General features: G+C 33.6%; 1 protein-coding gene across 1 annotated transcript in view; it reads right to left on the reverse strand.

Moving 5' to 3' along the window:
* Nucleotides 1-27,816, reverse strand: part of LOC129217468 (chromatin assembly factor 1 subunit A-like) — a 61,082-nt gene that overhangs the window by 23,982 nt on the left and 9,284 nt on the right. The window contains 6 exon segments of the mRNA XM_054851772.1: nt 6,770-7,015; nt 14,312-14,440; nt 17,280-17,375; nt 23,888-23,990; nt 26,633-26,715; nt 26,717-26,851. Of these exon segments, the coding sequence (XP_054707747.1) occupies nt 6,770-7,015; nt 14,312-14,440; nt 17,280-17,375; nt 23,888-23,990; nt 26,633-26,715; nt 26,717-26,851 (792 nt within the window).

Raw genomic sequence — 27,816 nt, forward strand, 5'->3', positions numbered from 1 at the left:
CAGCACCTTCCTAAGATTTGCCAGATGTTCTTCGAAACTGCCTCCCACGATGATGATATCATCTAAGTAGACCAGACAGGATTCGTAGGAAAGTCCTCTTAACACTGTCTCCATAAGATGCTCAAACGTAGCTGGTGCATTGCAGCGGCCGAAGGGCATCACTTTAAACTGCCAAAAGCCTAGTCCAGTTTTAAACGCTGTCTTCTCTCGGTCATCAGGGTGTATCTCAACCTGCCAGTAGCCGCTCTTCAAATCCAGGGTCAAGAACCACTTGTGTCCGGAAAGAGTGTCCAAGGTGTCGTCTATCCGTGGAAGAGGGTAACTGTCTTTCTTGGTGATTTCATTCAGCCGTCGGTAATCGACACAAAATCTGATGGAGCCATCTTTCTTTCGGACCAAGATGAGAGAGGCCCAAGGACTGAATGAAGGTTCGATTACATTATTCTCCTTCATCTCTTTCAGGAGGGTCTCGACCTCTTCCTTCTTGGCAAACGGTAGTCGTCTTGGATGCTGTTTAATAGGAGGGTGTTCTCCAGTGTAAATCCTATGCTGCATTAAATTCGTACGGCCAACATCTTCCGATGTAGATGAAAACAGATGCTTGCAGTCGTCCACCAATTGTTCCGCAGCAGTTCTTTGATCTTTCGATAATGGCGCACTCCCAATTAACTTTGATGTCAAGGACTCAGAAGACTCAGTCTCGGGGGAATTGATTCTTCTAATGATGCAGTTTACTGGAGTACAAGTTGCTAACACTTCACCTTTCCGGATATTCCTTGGCCTTTCACTCACGTTGGTGACTCTCACAGGAATTACATCCTTAGAAAGATCCACAAGCGTAGATGCTACCAGCACTCCTTTTAGGTTATTGCTTAGGTTAGGGTATTCAATGAGTCCAAATCGAAAACTATTGCTTTCTTCAATGGAGCCAGGTATTAATGATTCTGACCTTGAGGGAATCGATAAATCTGTTTGGGCTATTATTTGATGAGCGTATTTTACATCATTTTCAGCGTTGAAGATTGCTATGTCTTCTCTCATCGAGTGCAGTTCATCAGTCTTGAAGTCCAGGGTGAAGTCATTTCTTTAGAAAGTCCAATCCGAGAATGAAGGGGTCCGTGATATCAGCGACGAATGCCGTATGATGGTAGGTGGCATTCCCAAACACTATTTCCAAGTCCACTTTTCCTTCAATCTCGATTTTGTCTCCTGTCACAGTCTGGAGACTTACGCGTGGCGATGTCCACAACAGTTTCAATCCAAATTCACGAGCCACATCTGTCCTAATGATTGTCACATTGGCTCCAGTGTCGACAATCAGTCTGCAGGGATTCCCATTTACATGTGCGTAAATGAAAAGTCCATTACTGCCGCTACTAGAAGAGGAAATCTGCAGAGCTCTGGTGGTGGTGATTTCCTTCCCTCGCGTAGCTTGGCGAGCCGGGCAACTTCTTCGCAGGTGCCAGCATTTCCTGCACTTCTGCTCGTTTCTTTTGGGCTGTTATGCTGTTCAGATGTCTTGCCAAGTCAGACCGAGTTGTCTCTCAAGTTCAGCGAGGTAGGACGACCTGGAATCAGACTCATCAGCTTCCTGAGTTCGGATTAGATGGCGATCCACACGGGTTGCTTCTTGGGCCGCCTCGTATCTCATCGCATATACCAAAGCGGATTTCAGGTCGTTTACATTCGCCATCCGGAGGGCCTTCTGAGTTTCAGGATTCCGAACTCCGTCGATGAAGTAGCTGAGTGCCAGGTTGTCTCGAACATCCTTAGGACAGTCGCAAAACGCAAGATGAGACACTTTCGACGTCTGCCGCTAGCTCTTGCAGGGTTTCCCCGGTTTTCTGGAAACGGGACTTCAACTGGAGTCGACTGAAATCTTTCTGGCACTTCTCGCCGAAGCGAAGCTCCAACGCAGATGTGAGGGCGGCGAAATCCAGGTGCTGGCTGTCCAGAAGGGTCTGAAGAATGTCCGCTGCATCACCTCTCAGGGATGCTGCAACATGGCAGGCCTTTGTAGCAGAGTCCCATCCGTTCGCTTCCGCCACTATCATGAATTGAGTTTTGTAAACCTGCCACGAAGTTTTCCCATCGAATGTGGCAAGTTTAATGGACGATCGAGCAACCGATGTGGGAGCGCCAAACTATACAGAGCTGCTTTCTGCGGTCGCCAATCTCCTTTCCATGTCCTTTATTATTTCTTCCTTAAATGAAGTTAATTTCTTGTCTTCTTCTTCCAACTTATTTTCCACATTGGCGATGCGCTCTTCCACAGTATCAAATTTTTCTTCCAGAGCATCGACTTCATGTCCCATGGCGGTTACTTGATTCTCCATCATGGTTTTCATCGACGTTAAGTCATTTTTCATTTCATCTTGACTTGTAGTAATTTTAGTAGTTAAATCACTATTTAACTGTTCTTGGTTAGTCGTTAATTCATTTTTCAATTGTTCTTGATTTGCAGTAAAACTTGCAGTCATATCACTTTTTAATTGGTCTTGATTAGCCGCCATATCCTTTTCAATTGTTCTTGATTAGCCGCCAATTCATTTTTCAATTGTTCTTGAATTGCGGCAAAACCTTCAGTCAAGTCACTTTTCACAGCATTAGTTGCTTCCAGAAGTTGTTTTAATTAGTCATCCATTGCGCGAATAATCACCATAAAAATGAAGTCCAAATTCAAAGTTTTTATGAAAAAATGTCCAAAGTCACGAAAGTCCTAAAGAAGTCCCATGTTGGGCGCCAATTGTAACGGATCCGGTGCGACTTCCAACTTTCTTGAAATAAAGAAACAGTTCTTGATTAACAACACTGGAAATTTATTTACACTATGTACAGGAAAGATCGGTAACAACTGCTAAATTACTCATCAGCAATTAAGCAAATATCACACAACACCATAAACTCAACGGTTACACACGTATTTACTTCCAAATACGAAAAACACAGCGAAATGCCTTGCAATAAACAGAGCTAATACATTCTCAGTACAAATTCTCAATCGAAACTAAACTTTTTATCCTGTGTAACAGCTTTTATACACACCGAAAGAGACCTCTCAACTATTCCAGAAAATGCTACACCGTTCTACACTTTCTTATTTCATTCACAAATTTTATCAATGAAAAAAAAAGAATAGGGGGATCGTATACTTCAGCCGAATGTATAGGGGCTGTATATTCATTACGGGAAACTATTTTCAGGTTACGTTACTACAATAATTACTATTTACAGAATTTGTAACAATACATTCACTTATCGAAGCTAAACTGAAATAGTGCACTGAACTCACACGTGAGTAGCATATTTCTCAGCTCCCTTAGCACATTCCAAGAAAATTCCACAGCTGAAGAGGCAACACAGAACAGACAATTTTCGATAAATTATTCACATGTAAACAAAATAACATTTAATAGTGTTGCAATCCTAAGGGATCGGAATAGTGATTTTAAAAATTTTAGTACACAATTTTGACAAAATTTTAGAACAAATATCAATTTTTTTAAAAACTTAAATGTAATTGATAAGCTTGATTTTCGTAGTGGATGATAAAAGATTTCAGATTCAATCTTGAAAACTACGATTGAATGCATTCAATCTTTTATTCTTTAACACAGTGACTCATTATGAAGTAGAAATATATACCAGTAGGATAAATGAATGTCCAATTGCTTCTTTACTTGCCTTGTTGTTTCATCAAAGTGTATTAGTTACTAAGAATGGGGAAGAAATATCCTTGGTAATGAGAGATTTAAAGTGTGATTCAAGTCCAAAATTTATTATACTAAACTTATCAGATAATTTGATTCTTTTTGTTATCTCAGAATCATCAACAATATGCCTGTAAATTAGAGATAAATTATTTAGAGATGGAAATAAATAATTGTTTTTAACGGCAACTAAAACAAAGAAAAGCTCCGCTTTCAAAATTTTATCTTAGAGTGAATTTGTACAAAAGTTTTAAATTACTTCATCATAACCAATTTGTTTTCCATAGAGGATGAAAAACTTAAAATTTAAAATACAGCTTCATTTTTCAAGCTACTTGTCAACCTCTTATGTCTCGCCACATCAGCATGTGACAATACCTGTGAAAATCTTTGATTATCAATATTGGAAAAATAATGTACAAACAGAACAAATGTTTTAAATTCATCCTATTATGCATGGCACCATGTTTTGATCTTGCATCCATTTCTGTCTGCTTTTTCCAAATACAAGAAAGATAATATTGTTTTCCCTGACATTTTAATAAAACAAATTACTATTTATATTTTTAAGCAAAAAGTTTGACAAAATTTAAAAATTATATGTGCAAGAAAGATTCCAACTTCATTGAACAGAAACACAAAGCAAACTGACTCTTCACACTGGAAGTACAAGCTAGTGCTCAGACCACAACACAAGATAAGCACTATAAAAGTAAATATTACTTTCCACCAGGGGACAACCCATTTAAATTTTGTTCTAAATTATTTTTTGAACCAAGTGTTCATACTTGGGTTCTAACTCAACACAATGATTTATTTTATTTCAATAAGTCTATGATACCTCTCATTTTCCACTCTACCAGGGGCGGAATTTCAGCATTTTATTTTTTGGGGGGGGGGGGGTCGAGTTCCTTAAACATGAATTCCCTCAATATGGAACAAAACACATATTGTATTGGCTAACAGCAAGTAGCCTTGATATGGGGGGAGATTGCATAGTTAAAGAGTTCTCCCCCCCCCCCCAGGAAAGATATTTGTTGATGTGAGATTTTTTTTTTCAAAAATAGTATGTATTTTTAAAGAGTATCTATGAAAGCATACTATGCATTGAGCAGATGAAATGCATTTCTAGCAGAAGAAAGTGATGAACACTAATTTAACACACTTAAATATGACCGTAACAATGAACGTAAAATACCAAGGCATTTTCTTGTGAAAATCATGCAGCTACACCACTCCCTGCACGGGCCTCTCATAACAGAACACACAAGAACGAGATATCTGGCATATATGAGGAAATTATGTCTTTAGTTAAAATTAACCATGATTCTTCATCAGTTTTTTTATTTTCTGTTCTGAAAAGGCTGCGGTAAAGACTTGATGAATTTCTAATAATTTAAAAAACGGAAAACACTTGCTCATGTCTGGAAATGTGTCGAGTTTTATCAACCATTACGGAGAATCTGCAAGATTGGTTTTCTTGAACATTGATTTGCTATTTACGTCAATTGTATTTGCTCATTTTTTATCATTCCTCTCAAAAAAAAATGGGGGTGCGACCGCCCCTCCTCGACCCCCCTATTTGCCGCCACTGCCCTCTACCACAGTACTGCAATTTGAGTAAAGGAGGGAACTGTTTTTTACTTTATCAACTGAGTATACTTAACCGCAAGTCGCTGCTAAAAGAATAAGCGTTGCTGTTATTTTTTTGTGACTGCTTGCTATAGGCTTCTACAAGTAATTGCATGTCAAAACCTTTAGAAAGCAATCCACACATTAAAATACTTTGCTAAAAATGTATATTTAACTTGTATTTTAAATATATTTAACTTGTCTGACAATTTTACGGCACCAATTTGTTGTGTTTCTCTTTTATTCCTTCAATGATTCCCTGAAGATCAGTCATCAAGAATTGATATTTGATGTACCCTAAAAATCATTCTTTTTAGAATAATCCTCAACTTGAAATGCCAATCATATGTTTCAACTTATTTCGGTACTGTTGTGTTGATGTATCACACTCTTCGAGTATCTGTACTCCTTCATAATTGCACTGCAAGCATATAGTAAAAACAACTCCTACTTCTTCCATGAAAAATGGAATTTTATTGTGTTTACAGTTCCGATTGGTGAGCATCACAGAACAGCTTGTTATACGCTATATTACTATTGAAAATAGTAAATTTATTTTATAATCGGTGTTTTTATTCAAGTCCCAATATACCCAGATCTCTACACTGCACTTTTTTCTCCTCTTGCTGTTTTTGAATATTTCCAAAAGAGTTTTCAATAATGAAGAGTACATCCAACAGAACATCCCTGGTCAAAATACTTACAAATAGTGACCAAGTAAAATGATCTTTTTGAATAATTTGGATAACTTGCTTTAATATTTTAGGAGCTTTATCAAAGCAATGGCATGAAAATAGTTCACCAGTCTATTTATTAAAGTAAATACTTACTTAATCAAGGACAGATACAAGGGAGGAGCAATAACCCCCTCCCTTGAGAGACCCTGTATCTGCCATTTTTTTTTTTTTTTGGAATTGAAGGTATAAGATGCAAGTGCAGGTTATTTTTGATGACATTAAGGAAAATAATGGGTTTCCAATCCCCCCAGAAACTTCTCGAATCTGAAGTTTCAAAAAGCGCAATTTTAGAAGACTTCAGTGATGTTAGGAGGAGAGAGTTTAGAAACATTCTCACGGAATTATAACAAAATTAAAGTTTTAAAACGCAATTTTAGATTCCCTCTTTCAACCAAAAAGGAAAGGAATAGGTTTGGGGACCTCCTTGGCTGAATCTCTACATTTTAGTTGTGTCAACTAATACAGCTGTGGCAGGTTCCCCTCCCCTAAGCATAGTAAAAAGTAGGTTAAAAAATCAACCACCCCCTCTCTGAAGTATTTCAGGATCTGCCCTTGTACTTAATTCATTGTTTTAAGCAACATGATTGTATAATGCAGAATTCTTTAAAAATGTACAGTAGTTTCTGAAAAATACACAAGTTAATATATAATTAATGACAAGAAGAAAACATTGCAGAACAAAGAACATACATCTTGTCCAAATGGATTTCTTGGGCGTGCAAATTTGCTTCTCTTCCTCCAAGTACCCCAATAAGGTGGTCGAACATTTTCAGAAAATTGTAGCAGTTTGGCTTTAAGATGGAGCTCAGCTTGAACATTATTATCAACGATAATAATATCACTATCACAGGTTTTGGCTTTTCTTTCTTTCTTCCTGCACCTAACATCTTTATATTTTCCAGATTTCAAGATCTGAAGGTATAATTCTTTAGCACTCTGAAAAGAAATAGATATCATTGGCATCAATATACTACTAGCAGGTGCAGAGCTTATTTTCCACAATTTATTGAGAGTTTTGAAAAAAATAAATTCCAGAAAGAACTTGGAAAATGTTATGCACTTAACAGAAAAGAAGCAGCAAAAAAAAAAAAAAAGGTTTAAGAACTTTTGAACACTATCAATGAGCACAAAATGCATCATTACAGTGGAGTCCAAATAAAAATTATTTTTGCACTGATTAACATAGGTACATCAATAAAACAAGGATTCTTGAGAATTCTGAATCTGCTGAGTTGACAACTTTACAGGCATTTAAACCATGCAAATGCTAACTTAACTAGCAACAGGTCAGGCTTTAACAGGAAACTATATTAAAACCTTTAATTTCAAGAATAAAAATTACTGTTCATTTCATTGATTTATTCACATGTTCTTGAGAAAGAAGTGAGTCATTGTTATGAAATAAAGCTTAATATATTTTTAAAAGTATTATAAAACAGGGATGGGAAATTCTGGAAAAAATACACCAACTTTTGAATAATTTCTTACATAATTAAAAACAATTTGCAATGTATTTTTATAAGCTCTTTTGTTCTCTCCTATGCGTAAAGAAAAGGTTGAAACATAGAAAATATGGGTGAAAGTATTGCGAAATCTACTAACAGCAGCTACCAATTGGCCCAGTGGTTGGGAGATGTATTGAGAGACTCAAAAAAAAGACTGTACCATGATATGAGCATTGATTGAAATAATAAAATGTCCGAGGAGGAAAGTGTCCATTTTGGTAGTTCTTTCCTTCCTTTCCTATATTCATAACAAAATGCAAGAACTGAAAATATAATTCTGAGAGTTTGAAAAAATTAGACTTATCTTTCATTTTGTTGATAATTGTCTACAAATATGACAGTTCATGGGTTACTGGGGCTATTTCTAGTAAACATTTACTAATATCAGGGGGTTTAGTTGTTGAGAAGTAAGGTCATCCTTTCCATGGTGATTAGGAAGGACTAATTGACAGGGATTATTGTTTCAGAGATGTCAACCCTGTGGGATGGCTTTCAGAAATCAATGCGCAAAGCAATTCAGAGCCAATACATGTGAGTTCTTGCATTCAGAAATAGATTATAAAAAAGTAAGTACTTCCACTTTTCATCTACCAAAATTTTTATTTGAGCTAACTCAAAAGCCCTGAAAGACAACAGTAAAGTATAAAGTTACTCTACTGCAATTCAATAATGGAAAAAATTTAATACCTTACAAGAAACAAGTTATAACGAGCTGATGTGTGCATCACATGACTTCCTTTTACTCCAATTTAATGTTATTTCCCCAATATTGCAATTTTAATGTGATTCAATAGTTAACTCTCTAAATATCACCAATAGAGGCCAAATTGAAACCAGATTTTAAAAAAAAAAGTAAAATAAACAATTTTACATACACAGAAGCTTAGGAAGTTCATCCTGTGGTTAATAACAAGATTCAATACTTTGACCTTGAGGAAAAAAGGTGCACAAATATGCATCAGTGTATAATCGAACATCACTAATTTTACTTTTTTTAAACAAATAATTGGCGGAAAATGCACATGGAAAAAGGGTATTTAATTTTGCAAAGGAAATTTTTAAAAAATCATCATTCAGTCAATTTTCCCTGAATTTTTATTTTTATTTTTTATTTTTTGGAATTCCCTGATATTTTCCTAATCAATAAAGTTCTCTGACTTTTCCCTGATCTCCCTGATCTGTCGCCACCTGTAAAAATTGCATGAACAGCAAGACAGACAGTATAAAATGATCTTATTTTATGCATTTTGGCCCAAAACTGGTGACTAGAATTAATCGTGAACTCAGGGGTGCCCACCCCCTAAAGGTTGCAAATATCCCCCCTCGAAAAATTTCAATGGTGCAGTCTGTGCCATGAACCTCTATGGGTGAGCAACCCTGGTGGACTACTCAAGTCTATGTGCAATGTCTCAATGATCTACGTTTAGGGCTTAGAGCGAAAAAAACTGCTTTACAATTTAACGTGAACCAATGACTTTTGTTCTTGCCATTTCCATGGGTAAAACTGCAAAAATTAAAGGAAGTTCAAGGCTCCGATACCAAATATAATCTTTCTGGAAAAAATTCTTCTCAGCCTATCTCTCAAGTTGAAATTAATGATGTGACTACCAACACAGTTATTGTTATCGTCTGTGCATATAAAATTAGGTGCAATAAAAAAGTTTCTCAGGGATATACTAAAGCTGGGCGAGTGTTTCAAATACTTGTGCTAAGTGTTTTCAACTTTACCTGAAGCTAAGCCGGAATAGGGAATCTTTGCTGGTCAGTAACCCACACGGATAAAGAATTTCAGACTAGCACGACACCAAAGGAAAAAAGTTGTCTTTAAAGATGTCATTACTAAATTTCTGGGTATTTGCAAAGACTGTGACAAAAAAACATTGGGCTGCTCCATGACAGCCATGAAATTACATTTCATTTATCCTTATGTGGACTTTTTCCCAACAAATTTAGAATCTGACAGTGAGCACAGGTTGAAAGATTTTTACCAAGACATCAATTTTATAGAATACAAATGTCCAGGAAGAAGGGACAGGAATATGCTTATCAACTATTGTTGGATGTTAACAAGAGATGGACTTGAGATCAAGCCTATAAGAAGAAGGTCAGAAAGAAGTTTTAAACAAAAAGCAAAAAGAGTACCCATATTGAAAACAGAAATCTATTTTGTTTTGTTTCTTGCTGTTTGAAATTCGTTTTGAACTTTCATATGCACTGTTTTCCCCACTTTAATTTCACAGGCCTGTGTTATTGTTTGTAACAGCAGAATGATAGCATAAAATATATCAGTATAGAATCCTCCATCATCCCTCACACACAGAAAAGAAATCAAGAAATATGACTTGAACTACACCAATTTTAAGTTATGACTAGCTGCCTATAGGGGCTTGTACAACACGCCTGCGACAGGTTGGTATATCTTCCTCAAAAAATTGACAAAGCTTTTGGTACCTGGATTGGCATTCAGCACATTTTTGTTCTTGAGAAGATGAAGTAAAACACAGACATGCCCAGATTTTAATAGTAGAAAGATATCAACCATAACATATATTATTTTAACCAGGGCTCGAAAATTATTGCCAGACCTGCCGTGGGCATGTAAAAATTCCTAGTTGGTTAAGGAGCGATCTTGTGCTCCAGAGATAGCACGATCAAATCCCACTTTGGACCTTTTTCTTTTCTCTTCTCTTTTTTTTTTTTTGGCTATCTCAACAATTAGTAGTAACGGTTTTCACCCCTATATTACTTTCTGAAATTTATTTTTGCCAAAGATTGCAAACTTTTCATTCACTGAAAAACATTCTTGCTTGTTATTCTGTATGGTTTGTTTTGCCTATAAAGGTTTTTGACCTGAGGTTCCCTTATGATTATAATGGACATCTGCGAAAAAGACTGCGCGACCCTGTGAGAATTGCATTGCAATTATTTTTTTCTATTTCGTAGTGAACGTGAACCTACGTGCCTATTCCATTAAACACAAAGTTATCGTAGAATCAAAATTAAAAATGTTGGTTGAAGAAGTTGCTGGCTCTTCTGGAATAAGAGAGGAAATTCCCAAAGAATCCATGTACAATGTTGAAAAAAAAATCGCTATTGAAGGACGTAGTATTTTATTATCAACATCTGTTGACAGAAAATAATTTACTTGCATCGATAATTTTGGAAGAAATATCTCACAATGCTATGTTACTTGCTTCATTAACTTTTTAATTATACATTGGAACTTTTGACTGAAAACAAGTTCCTAGTTGAAGAGGATTTAATTCCCGTGCATGTGAAATACAAAGAATTGCAGTTTGATGTACCCCAACTTGATTCTTTTCCAGACGAATTTGAACCGAAATCGAAAAAAAGTAAAAGTGAAATGATTTCCATCGCCTACAAAGTCAAAGTAGTCAACATTGCTAAAGCGCATCACACATGGTCTTTGGTGTCACTGCAAAAAAATGGATGTAGGCGCTTGAAGAAAAAAAGAATACCTCTCACAATGGGAGAAGGATATTAAAAATGGTGGAACAAAAATCGACAAATTTGAAGTGATAGATTCGTGGACAAAGGTGGAATGGTTTTGTGGAAGCAATATCAGCAAGTTACGACAAGAAATTTACAACAATGGGCCTTGGCTGCTGTTTCACAATTTACAGGTTTTAATTTCAAAGCGTATGATCGATAGGTCACGACATTCATACGAAACACAGAATTTCTCAACGGAAAATCACAAAACTTGTTTCTAAAAAAGAGGCAGCACCAATGTAGGAAATCTTGGCGTCTGCGGAGATCTTTCGTCCCCCCCCCCCCGACAGACGTGCCGCCTGATACCTCAGTACCACGAGGATTATGTTATAAACAATGACCAAACAGGTAAACACAAATTTTCTGTGTATGAAACATTTTTCGATGCAAAAAGTATAAATTTGAAATGAATTATGTAAAAAGTTTCATACATTTTCAATGAATTATGTTAAAGGTAGTGTGTATGTGCGTGTGTTGTGTGTTTGTGTATGTCCGTATACTGAGCGTACTCTTACATATATGTTTGTGCATGTGGGTATTGCGTGTGTAGGAATGTGCATGTGTAAGCGTGTGTATGTGCATGTCGGCATGTGTATGTGTGTGTAGGAGAGTTTGTGTATGCGTGCGCGAAGACATTGTGTGTGTATGTGCTATTTATACATATTTAAATATATTTTTCAACATTAAAAACATTTTCTTTTTCAGGATGCCAATATCAATCTGTTTTCAACTAAACACTCACTCAAAAAGGGAATAAAATGGTTTTCGTCAAAAAGTCTGATTTGAATAAAATGACACATTCATACATCACACAATACTCCATAACATTATCCGGAAAATTGCTCCCTCATGTGTTCATATGTTTGCAACAGGCAACGGGTAATTTCGTACCTCGTATTTGACAATTGGTAGATGGCTATACCAATACATATATAAATGTAATTGCTACATCATCGAAGTCTGGAAAACTAATAACAGCCTTATATGCGGATTTCCTTCAGAAATGTTTGAAAACTTACGTTGAGGAGAATAAATTTTTACTCCTCATTGACTCTTGGGGGTGTCAAACAAATCTGGAAATGTATCATTAAATCTTCCAAGAGGATGAAAATATGCCACCTTGATGTATAAAAATAATTCCTCCAAAATGCACTCCCTTAGTGCAACCTTGTGATGTTTACTTCTAGAGAAAAGTAAAAAAGTTCATAAAGCGCTTGTAAAATTGCAGTGCGTTGTTAGAGCAGAATAGAGAAATTAATTCCTGGGAAGATTGTATAAAAATTCATTCAATTATTCACCATCAATGTTCCAAGACATGATTCAATACACCTGGTTTGCGTCTAAATTATCCACCATTCGAAATATTTTCATGAATGTTAGAGTTTTTTTTCTACCGATATATTGCAAATTCCCTGCAATTGTAAAAAAATACGCTTTCATTCGTTGCGCAAGATTTTGCAGAAATTATTGCTTTGTTTGTTTCTATGATAACTACCACTGCGGTTTTTGTACATAATCATTAAAAACAATTGAATTTTTTCTTATAGACTTGGTTATTCTCAATAAAAACTCAATGTTCTTCCTCACATAATTTAGAATGAAAAATATGAATTATTTTAAATTATTTTGCTGGAAGAAAAAGAAAATAATTTAAAAAAAATGATGTAAATAAAGTCTTAAAAATTATGTAGGGAAGATAAACTATATATTCCAACAATTGCTGTAATAACAAAGAAAAAAAAAGATCCGAATGTCCTATTAGCAGATGTCCCTTATAACCGTAAGGAAACCACAGGTCAAAAACCTTTACTAGGCAAAACAAACCCTACAGAATAACATAGCTGCCAACATGCCAGCTTAAAAAATCTTACAATGTGCGAGGGTTATATTTCTACCCCCTTTTTGACCATCATAAAGCAAAGTATTAAAATTTAAAGTTTTATAATATTTTCAAATCCTTACCTTGACTTAATCTGTGAAAAAAATAAGAAAATATAAGAAAAAAAAAACAAATTTAAACATAAGTAAATAAATAAATAAAATTTCATCACTTTGAACTTAAACTTTGAAAAGTTGAGAACTTCGCAGCTTTCAAAAGTGTTGGAAGTAAAAGAAAACTTCAACCTTTCATAATTTATCGCAAAATTAAACCAAAACCCTATAAATCTTACAAATCTGCCCTAAGACAATAAAATTGTACAAAACTCCCCGAAAATCTTACAATGTACGGCTAAATTGTACAAATTGGCAGCTATGGAATAACAAGCAAGAATGTTTTTCAGTGAATGAAAAAGTTTACAATTTCTGGCAAAAATAAGTTTTAGAAAGTATTATAGGGGTGAAAAGCATTAGCACTAATTGTTGTGATAGCAAAAAAAAAAAGAAAAGAAAAAGGTTCAGAGGGGAATTCGAAGGTGCTATCTCTGGAGCACAAGAATGTGCTTTAACCAACTAGGCTAGAGTTGCCTCATCAAGAGACTGACAATTTAAACTCATAAGGCGCTAGGAGACTCCACAGCGACTTTAAATCGATTTTTCTCATAATTTTCTGAGTATTGCGTCGTATTACTTTAACCATGTAAGGTACTGGGGGTCCTCTTTCCCCACAAAAAAAAAAAAAATGACGCAAATCTCCGACCCCAGGGTTGTCTTGTCTCCTTGTTAGTCATATCCCCCCCCCAAATTGTTTTCTTTGATTGCTTCAATCCACTCACTTCAATTTGTTAATAACCACTATTTGCTCTTTACTGAATCAGACTATTTTGATGTTGATAAGCATTTTTAAGAGATAAATTGCTTTAATAATGATAAAATGCAAAATGTTAATCCTTTAACACAATACTAGTAAATTGCAAAAAAAAAACATTAAAATAATTAGAAATGTTTTATTTAAAATAATAATAATAATAAAAGCAAATCAACTGTAAGTTCCCTTTATAATTGTACTTTCTCAAAAACATAACTAATAAAAACCAAAATCAACCAAACAAAAAATAAATGAATTACACATTTCAACTTCCCAAATAATCAAACCAATTTAAAGAATCCTGCTACTTTACCCTGATTTTTTACCCTATGCACACAGATACAAGTAGTTAATCACATATAACTCAGGACATACAAAATTGTTTACATGTTCAAGGAAAAGTTATCAAATTTTACTAACTGTGTATTTATTTTTTACAATTTAGCTTTAAATGGAAAATATACATGCCTGTGACAGTAAAAAAGCATCCAATTTTGTCTTGTCAAAACGTTGCTGGGCAGCTAAAGGAACAACTGGTGCAAGAATCATATCATCAGAAACTTGAAATGGTAGGAAAGCTCCTTCTTTTTCAGTAACCTATAAAAATGAGTAATATTAAAAACAACCAAAAGAACAAACTTGCTAGAATAAAATGTAACTAAATGATACTGAACTCAATCACAGTCAAGCAATGGAATAACATTCATATAAACACCCTAAATGTATCTTTTTAATTGATATATGTTTTAATATAGTTTCAGTAAATGCTGCACAATTTTAAATTTTAACTAAGATGATAACCTGTAACAATCATGTTATGTAAGGCTGCATAGCGAAAAATTGTTACTGAAAAACCTATTGTTTGTCATATTACAGAGAAAGATGACTGAACAATGGTTTTGTTTAAACTTCTGAACTCGCACTAAATAACCATTAAATCATAAAATAAAAAATTCAAGAGTTAATTCATTGGGTCAGGTTTCTCAACCTGCAGGCATAAAGTCAAAATTTTGGATGATAGACAATAAAAGGGACTTTAATCACTCTTTTTAAACTAGTCACAAGCGAATATTCAAAAACTTACCAAGAGCAACAGTGTTATTTTTCATATTAATGTTGTGAAAGTGACTGGTATTACATACCAACTTCACCTATGGCCGGGGCAAACCTAACATGGCGGCATTGTAAGATAACGACAGGTCAAGTTTGTCTCAACTACAGAGTCTTAGACTGCATAAATTTATGCCGTAAGTTTAGTTCCGTAAACTTATGTGTTCTAATAAGATGTTCAAAATTAAAGTTATGTGTAGTAATATTAAATTTTGTACATGAAATGTTCACTACATTTTTTTAATAAACAACTTCAACTATCCCTAGCTTCAGTTTCAAATTCTGATCTCTTGTATTGACCACATATGGTAGTCCAAAGGGGAGAGGATCTGGGCACATATCAGCGTTCAGAGGGGGTTCTGAGCCTGAAAGGTTGAGAACCACTTTAGACCAGAATCAACTTAGGTCCAACTTGGGTTTCTCAAGAGATCAGGAAAAAAAAATTTCGACACAGTTATACTTTGCGGTACAGGTGAATCCTAACTGAAACATTTTGCTGCAGGGAAATTTGTTCCATTGAAATAACAGTGACCCTGTGTTATTACAATTTGGGTATCACAGGAGTTTTTGTTATGTTGCCATAATGGTTTTTGCTAAAACAAGATTTGACTGTAATGCATAATTTTCATTCATGGATATCTACACTAGTGGTGATTTCAGCCAAGGTTTCAAGAGCCTTAGTTAATTGATCTCAGCTGCATAAACCATCACTTTTGGGGAATCTATTTTTGCTTTTATTTACTCAATGAAAAATGAGTTTTTCATCCAATTTTACACTGAGTTTTAATGCGAGAATGATTTTGAGGGAGAAATGAAGATGGTGGGTGCACTGCACTACGTTTTTGTAGACACATTTATAAAAAATGTACGGTAAAGGTTTAAAAGAATGGGTGCAAGTACTATCAAGTGGTCTGAAAAAAATCAAAGTTTAGAACTCTCAGGTTCTCACACTAATTTTTTTTTTCAATATATTTATAAGTACTTAAACCAAAATTTAAGAAACATAAGATAAAGTAAGGAAGAATTCTTACTCAATCTTTTCAAATTGCAATTCTAGTAATTGGTCAATTACTAATCTTAAAAATGATTAAGTAAAAAAATACAATGCTTAATACTACAGTTCATCTCTCAATTATTTCTTTAGAACAATTTCTTTAAAAGTGGTGTAAAAATAGTCTACTGCCAAAAAAAAAGTTCTGTTAATACCCAGGACTAGAACGAAAGTTAGTTTCTTTTGTACCTTGTACCTACAGAAACTTTAATAGGTTTTAAATGTGTGTATTCTAGATTATGTAGAAAAAAAAAAAAAAAAAAACAATATTTCAGTGAAAATTTTGTGTTTTATCAGAAAAATGTTTGGTAAATATATCCTTTTTATGAATAAAAACAAAGTCTAAGAATTTCAATCAAAATCTCAAGAACTCAAGGCCTTTATTGAAAACCTGAAACTTTTGGGAGAAAACTCAAGCTTTTGAAGCCTTGATTGTGATACATATGGATGTGTAAGTCAGGGAAGATAAAAGTTAGTTTTTTATTATTTCCAAGATAATTCAAGATGTTCAAACCTTCATATTAAATATATATATATATCAACTAACCCTGTTTGAGGCATGTCAATTTGCTGGAATTTGCGATGCAAGTTATCCAAAACTGAACAATGGTTCAAATGACAGGGAATTTAAAAGACTAAAAATATTTTCTGTCAACAAAAAACATTTCACTTTTTGGAAACTTGAGTACTTAGGACAGTCAGATTTACAACAAAATTACTATTGCTATTGAAGAATGAAAAAGAAACAGGTTTAAATGGAAGCAGATTAAAATCAACTAAACCTATGAGTATATCCATTGAAATTTTTAATAAGACGAGAAAACATAATCGAACAAAATTGAAGAAAAAAAATTGCAATTTATCTAACACTGTCTGTATGAAAGAAAACATAGTTTTGCAATACATTTTTTGTCTATTTTAACAATATCTGTTTTCCTTCAAAATAATTTCAAGCTTTGTTTCCTTAAAAAATGACTAGTAAATACTCAAGCACTAAATACACTCATTAAACACTTCAAGAATAATTCATTAGGAATGCAAAAAAAAAAAAAAAAAAATATCCAATAGTTTAAACAAATGCTAAAACACAATAAGGGACAAATCAAATACAAAGTCATAAAATAAAGAATGAAATTACTTGTCTTACCAAAAAGGTATAGCATCACCTTTTCAAAGATAAACTTACCAATTAAATTATTTGATTTAAAAGAATTCTATTCATTCCACATCATTTACATTCCACAGAAACATCAGGTTACAATCAAAATTAATCACCTGAGGAACTACCGGTGCACTCTGGACATCTTCTTTAACAAAAAACTTGAAAAAATGTGCTTTTGCTCTTTCTTTCTTCTCCTTTTCTTTTTGTTCCTGTAAAAGGAAAGCTTACTTTGTAAGACTTGAATAAAACTATCTGGCATTAAGATACAATAGAAAGTTGACACAAAAAAAGCACTTATAACATCAGGGTTTGCCGATATATATCACATTACGATATATATCCGATATTTCTTTTGAAAATATCATGATATTTTGATATTTATTTTTTCACTTACCATATTTTCAATGTAAAAAGTATATTAATCATGATAATATTGTTCATTTATTATTTAAATGACCAAAAAGTTATGTACTATACTTTTATGATGCATTAATACATCAATAATATAACAAAGCAATACAATATTTCTTTTTTACTTGTATTTTATATTAATAAAATTATTAGTAATGTAACAGTTTGAATTCATATTAAAATGGTTCATACACTTGGTGGTTAAAAAAAATTCCCCGACTTTTTCAGGTTTAAGTTTAAAAAGCAATATTTTCAAAAATAATTAAATTGTTTAAAGTAGCAATGCAGAAAAACTGAAACTTCTCCCTTTAGATTAAAAAAAAAGAAAAAACCCCTGGGATTTTTTATCTCTCAAAATTTTATGTTTGTTTTAACATTTTGTTGAAAATCGTTTTAATGTGCTTACTACTTGTTGAAAACAGAGTACTTTCAACTTATTTTAGAGTTTCTTTGATGTCACGTGTCGTGCGTAATATTATAGTGTTTTGCTGTAGTCGTGCAGCAACTTTTAGCATCTGCTTTTGGTTTACAATACTTTTTATTTTCTTATTAGTATATAACGCAAAACATATTGAGCAAAATGCAAAGCTAAATTTCAGTACAAATATGATTAACTTGTTGCATTGATTGGCATACCATATAATGCATAATAACAAAAATCAACATCCACTGATCATTGGCCAATGCCAATATCTTTTTTTTTCCTTTCACACATTAAAGGATGCTTACATTAAAATTAATTTTTTTCTTTTACAGAGACTAATATTTAATTTTCAAAAATTCATAACTTTTTGCACACTTTATGTTACTTTCAATAGTTTACTTTGATATAAACATCCAATTCTGTTTTAGGAAGTTAACGTCTACTTCCATCGTGCAAACGACCAAATATGGCGACTAAGTGAAAAACTTAAGCTAAGCGGATTTTTGAATTTGTAGAATAAAAGTAGTTATAAATAATAAATAATCCTTAAAAAACAACAATTGAAACAAAATAGTCAGTATTTAGCACATAAGCGTCTAAATCAATTAGAACAAAAAAAGGTACAGATGTGATATACCCCCCCATTTGGCGACATTCGATTTTTTTGCACAAAATTAAAATATTTTTCTCGCCAATGAGGCGATAATTTTTTATGCATGGCATCCCTGGCCAAACTAACCTGTGTTTAGCAACCCGAAGGCAATCTTACAGATCTGTTCAAACTTGTTTACTTGGGTTGTTTGGGTTTCACGCAGGAGAGATACATGGTGTTGTTTCGTGCAATATACCTTACAGGAATGCTTATTTTGTGTTAGTTTAAATTCAGTAGTTGTGTTTTGAAGTAAAAACATTAGAAAATGCCAGTTTCTTCAAACTTGAAGGTTAATTAAAAGTTAACTCCAACGTGGTGTGTATCTGTAACGTGCCATTGTCATATGATGTATTGTTTTAGACTGAGTGTGAATATTTATACCATATAAAAAGGTAAGCTCTTTATTTTAGAATTCAAAAAAAAACCTCTCACTTCCAAAATTCTTTGTTTTTACAAATCCTTGAGGGGTTCTTGTAGTTTTTAACTTTATTTTTACTGTATGTAAATTAATTTTACAGAAATAGTACGGTTATTTTGTTCTAAAAGTTAATTCTTATCGATGCCACGAATTATTTAGACATTCTATTAACGTGCCTCCTTTAGGTACTGAATTTTATGTTAACAATTGAAAGTTCTTTCAGTTGTACTCTTAAAAATGCTGAATTTTATTAATAAATCTGCACAATAATGGTGCATATTTCACACTTAAAACTGTGTCATTATTGTACACTGAACGGAAGGAGTCACCCTTGGGTGTCTCCATGAAAATATACATAACTGTGACCATACTCCGACTGTAATGTATATTAACAGTCGGAGGGATAACGGACCGAGCGGAGCGAGGTCCTGGCGAGCCAGAGGTCTCATAGTACTTTCGTAATGAGACCGAGGCAGGGCTGGCGAGCCGAGGTCTCATTACGAAAGTACTATGAGACCGAGGGCTCGTATCCCGGAGAAATGATGAAAAAAAAATTAATGCATTAATTTGGACTTGTAATTAATACAATAATTTATTTCATGGTATTTTAATATGTTTACAAAAAACCCTGGCCCTGTACATTTTTGAAGCATATATCCGTGATGTTTTTTGTTGTGCTTTTATGTTGTTTTTATATATATTGTGTTCTGAAGTGCTTTGATCATGTTTTTTTGTCTGATATTTTTCCTGTTGGCGCTAAAAAAGCATCGCTAAGAACGATGTATGACATATGTCGTCATACATCGTTTTCTTGGCGACGCTTTCTTGGCGCCAACAGGAAAAAGTCGCCAAGGGTGGGGTATATCACATCAGTTCCCAAAAAAATTTCCAAAGATTAAATTTTGCAGTTTTCCAAAAAATAATTACAAATTATCAGGAAAAAAAGACATTTTGTGTTGTTTTCAATAGTTTGCATTGCAATTAACACCCAATGCCGTTTTCGGGAACTTAGGCATTTAAAAAGTCTTGAGTACTTCCATTTTGGGAATGACCAAATATGGCTACGCCCAAAAATAAGAAATGATATTTTGAAATTGTCGCATGAAAACAATTAAAAAATAATTAATCTTCATGAAACTACAATTTAGTTGAAAAGTTTTTATCACATTTGCGTCCAAAGCAATGAGGATAAGGTTAAGTTTTAAGTACAAAATTTTTCATTTCTCAAGAAAAATTATTTAAAATAATAATAATAATAAAAACAATTTGCAGAGCATTTTGTGATATTTTCATTAGTTTGCAATCAAAGAAAACGTCCAATTTTGCTTTGTTTTTGGAAACTTATGCATTTTAGAATTATGTCTATTTCCATCCTGTGAATGACTGATAATGGCGACTAAGTTTCACACGTAGCTGAAATGACTTTCCGATCAAAATTAGGATTTCCCTCCAATCTTCAGGTTGTGCTTTTGAAGCAGTAAATTGTCTTCTTCCCTCTTGAGTTTGTGCATAATTCCTGTTCACCCCGAGGAATTTTTTCCTTGGGAACTATTGAGAGTCAAAAATGGCGGCTGCAAAAGTATTTTTGGGTTGCAACTTTTTTTATTGCCAGCGTCTCATTCTGCCTCTAATTTTAATTTTTTTAACAGAAACATCAATAAAAATGAAGATTAGATCTCATAGAACAAAATTCCCTGGCAAAAAATTAATTTGGGAGAAAATTTAGAAAATTCCCTGATTTTTCCCTGACATTTTGATCTGTGTTATTTTCCCTGACAATTCCAAGTTTTCCCGGAGCGTACTAACCCTGTAAAAGTGCCTCATTAAATATCAACATGGCTCAGAAAAAAAGAAAATGTCTTATGAATGTGCACTAAATATTGCATACTATTTATTTCTGATGAATCATATAACTGTGAAAGTAGCTAACAGAAGAAAAAATGAATAAAACAGCTCATGCTAAATTAACTCCATAAAATTGATAGAAATGTAAAATGAAATACAGTAAAACCTGTAAAGTTGACCACCTTTGTAAGCTGACCACCTGTCTATGTTGACCGCTTTTGTCAGGAACGGAATTTATCCTATCTTAGAAAATAAGGGAAAACCCCTGTAACTTGACCACCTCTCTATCTTGACCACTGATATACATCAAATTTGGTTTGGAGTATTGTAAAAAAACCCTTTGTATGTTGACCACTTAGTTTATTTTTTAAAACTTAATGTAGCAAATTATATTATTTTATATTATTATTTATTTTATAGCTTTCCAAGAATATTTTCGATGCCAGACCAGCATTTTACCAACTAAATAAAACAGCAACATAACTAAACCTCCTTGTGAGTTTAACAACATGGGAAAACTACTAAGAACCCTTTTATTCTCCAAACGTGTTTTTCTTTTCTTCTATTTGAGATTGCCTTTTGTACTCTGCTCAATGAAAACATGTGTCAGTAGAAAAGTACAAAGTATTTTTTTTCCAGTTGCAATATTTTGTGGCAGCACTGGAATTGTGCTAAAGAGTAAAGTTGCTTGCATTGCAGTATTTCTGGTGCAAAGGATTAAGAGATAGGACATTTTCATTTTCAACTGCCTTTTTGAACTATGAAAGTCCATCTTGTTGTTCTTTGTGTTATAGTTTTACTTAAAATGCCTTCAAAAAGAAAGTTAGTTGAACTTGAGATTGATAAAAAAGTATGAAATATTAAAATTAATTGAAATGGGAGAAATCCAAAGAAAATTAGCTGACACATATGGAAATTCTAAAACTAGTGCCTAATAAATGCTCCAAACTTCAATAAGGAATTATTTTGCTGAACAATAGATCATCATGGTTATAAATGTATATGAGAAAAAAAAGCGAAATATTTGTTATTTTTGAATAGCTATGAATTTTTAGGAACTATTAATAACAAACAAATAACTTTCATATAACTTTTCATAAACAATAAGATAGATTTTTTTTTTGATCAATTTACTGAAATTTTAAAATTGCATGACACATTATACGTCATTCTGGGAAAATTATCTCGAAAAATATTTGAATAACATTTTACATTTTTGTTTCAAAGTAATGTTAAACAATGAAAGTGAGTTGAGCAGAAAGAGTAAGTGTCAATTAGTCAAAAAATAAAAACATGGTGCAACAAATGACAAAAAAAAAAAAGAAAAAAAAAAACCTTTATAAGTTGACCACCTGTCTAAGTTGTCCACCAAAGTACTGCACCGCAAGTGGTCAACTTACACAGGTTTCACTGTATTAGATAATGAAAGAAACCTCAATTTTAAGTCTACATATTATAATTGTAATATAAGAAAATAAAGAGTGATTTGAGGATGCATTTACTATTTTAGACTTGAGTTGATATTTTCGAACCCTGCATATAATATTTTCACTATTGAAAGATGTACCATAATAACAGAGGATCATTTTAAAAAAGTTTGGAGATTTTTTTCCTTTTATACAATAAAACATTGATACAACAATATTTAGGAGACCCAATACAATCATTGCTAAAGCAAGAGAGTGTCATAGGGTGATTTCATAAAAAAAATTTTGAACTATCAAGACACAATTTTAGACTATCTTGGGTGACATTAGGTGGTCAGGTGGCTCTCCTCCAGAAAGTTTCTGATATTAAAATCTTGAAAATGCAAAATTAGGCAATATTTGGTAGCTGTTAAGTGAAAAAGCAAGGTTAGGGTTCTTTCAATAGAAATCTTTAGACATTAAACTATATTGGAAATATATTTTTTTTTTAAATGCAAAGGAGAGGAAAGAGAGATAAAGCACAAAAATTTTTTTGAACTTTAGGTCTCAAAGATACATTGAATTTCCAGAGGAAATTTTCTTTTTCTAACTTGCCCCATTTGACCAAGCAAAGGGAAAATGGATGGCAAGTTAGAAAAAGAAAATTTCCTCTGGAAAAACTTTTGAAATTAGTCCAAAAACTGCAATTTTAAGTCTTCTTTGGTGACATTAAAAACAGGACGGCGCCTGTATCTTGAAAAAATTTCCTAAATTAAAAGCTTCACAACATCATTTTCAGCTCTCATTAATCTAGTCAAGGAGATAATGACCCCTGTTAGATCTGTGCTTCCACATTGAACTGAAGGGATGCAACACAATGGATAACATTTTGGAGAAGCTAAAATAGTTTTACGGCAGGAAAATTATCATTTTGTTGCAAGATACAACAAAATAAAAAAATGAAGCAAAACACAGTGAAAAACTGCCTGGCAGGAAAGAATGTTTAGGTGCAGGCTGAAGCAACATAAAATTAAGCCAAGTGATCAAAGTTGATCATTTTCTAGACCTTCTAGTGACTTTGAAAAAAACAGATTCAGGTCACTAAATATGCTTCAATGTGCATAGCATGTTTATATATGCAGGGTGATTCTGGCCTGGAGTCAGTCGGCATGTTTATTAGCCACTCCGTCTCTTTCACCCCCAAAAGAAATTAGACTCTGCAGCCCAGCATATTTTTTTCTTCTTTCAAATTTTAGGAGGGCACTACAAATTACCAGCCCAGATGACATCAATTCTAAGAATGACACTGGCTTACCAGAAATTGTTTCCAAGACAGAGAATCTAGCAATTGGAAATTCTTGTATTGTTTTGAGTGCATATTAAAATAAATAGAGTTGCACAATTATTATTTCTTTTTGGAGAATTTCAAACTATTAGACCAATGTTTTTGCCTCACTCTTTATAAAAATAATGTTATTTACTGATACTAAATGTTTGACAGTTAAGAAAATAAAGATGAGTAAATTAACTGATGATTATTATTATTTTATTTTACTCTTGCTTACTTTTTCTAACTTTGCTTTTCTTTTTTCTTCTTCAGCTTTTTTAAGCTCTTCTTCTCTTTTCAACCTCTGCTCTTCCTTTCTCTTTTTTTCTTCCATTCTCATTCTAAGTATAAAATAGTATAATTATTTAAAAGTTTAAAAAAAAAAAGAAAAATTAATTTGAATTTTGACATTTTGAATTCAAATTATGTTTTTCGCAATCACGAGTGTGTGTGTGTATATGTAGGTGTGTGTGGGGGGGGATGTGTGTAGGCGTGTGTGTTTGTGTCTGCTTGCAGGTATGAGTGTGTGGGTAGTTGTGTGTATGAGTGTTTGTGTGTGGGGGGAGGATGTCTATGTGTGTGTAGGCATATGTGTTTGTGTCTGTGTGCAGGCATGAGTGTGTGGGTAGTTGTGTGTATGAGTGTTTGTGTGTGTGGGGGGGATGTCTATGTGTGTGTAGGCATATGTGTTTGTGTCTGTGTGCAGGCATGAGTGGGTGGGTAGTTGCGTGTAGGTGTGTATGTGTAGGTGAGTGTGTGTTTGTGTATGTGTGTGTACTTGCATGTGTGTATGCGTGTAAGTGTAGGATATTGACGCAACCTGGAGACTTTGCTCGCTAGAGGAGCAGTATCGTGAGGCGGCCGGTCGACGGTGGTGTGCAGAGGGTGCTGGCGGGAAAATAAAATCATAGCACATCAAAACAGTCAAATGAAAGCAATAAGCAATTGTGGTTGCTCAAAAAAAAAAAAAAAAAAAATCAGTCTTCCAAGTAGCAATGTATTGATACAATGAATTTTTCGAGCATTTTATTTAAGGATAAAAACTTGGCTATGAACAAAAATAATCTTTATGATTTTTTTTTTACATTGAAAAATGACTTATTCAAAAGGACACAGAATTTAAACTATAAACAATAGAATTTATTTATGAAAACAAAAATATTTCACCTATATAAATTTAACAGAGAACTTTTCTCAAAAGTTTCAGTACTTTTTCATCGCATTTTTTTTTTTTTTTTTTTTGAGCAATCACGATTGCTTATTGTTCTCATTTGACCGTTTTTGGTGTCCGTACCTTTTTCAACTTGAACCAGAAGCCTATGCAGCACCACCGCCCACCGTCCTCTGCTGGCGGCTGCTCCGGTTTTGAGCTACCCGCTTCTGCTGGTCGGAGGCGTCCATGTCCTACACACACGCACGTTCACACACATACACACACACGACTTCACACACAAACCCTCACACACGCCTACGTGCATACACACAGGTCTACGCACACACATAACTATGCACACGTAAACCGCCCAGGAGGAGAGGCAGGCTGGGGGGGGGGGGGACAGGAGCCGTTTCTAGAAACAATAACTCCAATGAGTAGGGTCCTGTCCCAGTTCGTGATTGCGAAAAACATAATTTGAATTCAAAATTTCAGAATTCAATTTTTTTTTTTTCCTTTTTTATCCTTCTCAGCATATTTCAAGGACAAACTTCCCCCCATTTTTTAAATGCCCAGGACTTTTTCCTTTTGTCTCTTTTTATAGATGAAAAAAAATATTGAAAAATATTTTCAGTAATTAGCATATTGAATATGCATGTTAGGAAAATATAGTAATATATTTTAACTCTCAAGTATATGTGGGTTTGAATTGCACAGTTTAAAACATTACACAATTTCCTAAACGGTTTTAACCACTGATTGGCTTTGGCTGAACTTTTGGATCAGTGGTTAAGGAGAACAATCAGGCGATTACCTTCTGCCTAATGGTTAAGATCACATATATTCAGAGGTCTGACCAGGATTTTTTAACAGGGTGCGTTTTTTTTTTTTTTTTTTTTTTTTTTTTGTGGTAAATCAAATAAGTTTGGGAAAAAAAAGTAAAAAATCCATTTTTTTAATGAAAATAAAATAATTTTGTAAAAACAAAACTTTGCAATTCATAAACATATTCTTGCATGGAGGGAAGGGGGGGGGGGGTCATAGAGCAAACTGAACCATTGAAATAATTAGTTTCAAATTTTGTGGTATTTGTTTCTCTTTTCAGGGGGAAAATATCATTCTTGAAGGTTTTTACAGTATGTGGGAAGGGGGGATGGGGGCATCACTCTCTAGGGAATGGGAATCCCTGATGTATCAATATCTATTATTATCCCACATTTTGTAAAATATTCTAGAAATATTAAATGAAGATGCAAAATGGAGAGCAAAAATTTAAAGCAATTGAAACAAAAATAGAATTCAGGCAGTGATTCAGTGTTTAAACCTTTTTGGCAAAAGAAACTTGAGCAACAGAGCAGGGAATTTTGTTTTTAAAAAACCTTTAAATTTTGTAATTTTAATAAAAATAGATGGTATTTGTTTACTGCTTAATAAAACGTGGTAAGCATTAAATATGCAATAAATTCAATTCCCACTGTGGATGCAAAAATATTAAATTTTTTAAAATGATAGCATCAAAAGTGTAAAACTGGCCAAAAGAATTTATTTTAGAAACATTTTTTTAAAATTTCATTTTAAAGGTCAATGATAAAACATAAAAATCTATCAACACAAAGCAAGAATAAAATCAAACCATTGATTCAACGTTTAACTTTTTGACACTCGTAAAAGAACACGGAATTCCGCTTTAAAAAGCTTAAAATAACTATTTTAATTAAAAAAAGAGATTTCTGAGGTTTTTTAAGGGTTTTTTTTTTTTTTTTTTTTGGTCCATTTGACAAGGAGTGACCCACTTGAGAATGCTTTCTAAAATTATGAAATCAGACATACTCTAGAACCATTTGCCGATTTTTGGTCTTTTCTTCTTTTTCTTTCAATCTTTGCAATTTTTCTTTTTCCTCCTGTTCTTTTTTTTTCTTGTTTAAGTCTTTCTCGCTCTTGTCTTTCAAATTCTAATCTCTGTTTAAGTACTTCACGTTCTCTTTGTTTCTGTTCTTTCTCCAACTCTCTCTGTCTCCTTTTTTCTTCTAGTTCTTTCTTTTTCAACTCCTACAAAATAAAAAACAAATTTTAAGTAAAATTGAAGAAATCAAGATATTAAAATGATTACTTTGCATTTTAAAATCCAATGAAAAAATTTCAACATTACTGCTATAAAGTACTACACTCATTCTTTTTTTTTTTCAATGAAAAGCAGTAAAATTTAATTACATTTCATATTTTTACAAATGAAATTTTGTTTTCATACACAAAATTTTTTCTAACAGTTAGGATTTTCAATATTAGATGAGGGCTTATTTATGCAAACATTAACAGTTTGAATGCAGTAATTGAATGCACGAGGGCTGTTTTTTTTATCAACTTCCGATGTGGTATAAAAATAAAACTAGTGAGAGTTATTAAATAAATTTATTATCAAAAGTTAGGTACATTATTAGTTAATTTTCAACATAATCGCCATTTAAATTGAGGCATTTTTCATACCTGGGTACAAGCTTCTTAATACCTTCTTCATAGAAGTTTGCCGCCAGTGATTTGAGATGGGTTTTCACGGCGTTTTTAGTAGCCTAACTTGTCAGTTACGATAGTGTGTAGGGCTAACCTTGAAATCTCAGGAAACTGATCGGATAGGTCCGCAATCGTAAACCTCCGATTGCTTCTTACCGTTTGGTCAACTCGATCAACGAGGTCTTTGTTTGCGACCAACAGTCGTCTTTGGTCCCCTTCTTCATGAATGTCGCCTCGTCCATCTTTAAATTTCCTACACCAATTACACACTGCACTGTCAGTCATAAAGCTTTCACCGCATACTGGTTTTATTCTACGGTGAATCTCACACTTGGCGGGATATTCTATCATGGTAGCCATGTTTATGTGTCGCTAGATAAACTAGTAATGGCGTTGGGTGCCCGAAAATGATCGTGCCGCTCGCCCTGCTGTCTAGCGGCACGATCGGAAGTTGAAAAAAAAAAAAACAGCCCTCATATCCAACTCAAAGTTCCAAAACTACAAAA

This window comes from Uloborus diversus, chromosome 2 (genome assembly GCF_026930045.1).
Source record: "Uloborus diversus isolate 005 chromosome 2, Udiv.v.3.1, whole genome shotgun sequence".
In the NCBI taxonomy this organism is placed as follows: Eukaryota; Metazoa; Arthropoda; class Arachnida; order Araneae; family Uloboridae; genus Uloborus; species Uloborus diversus.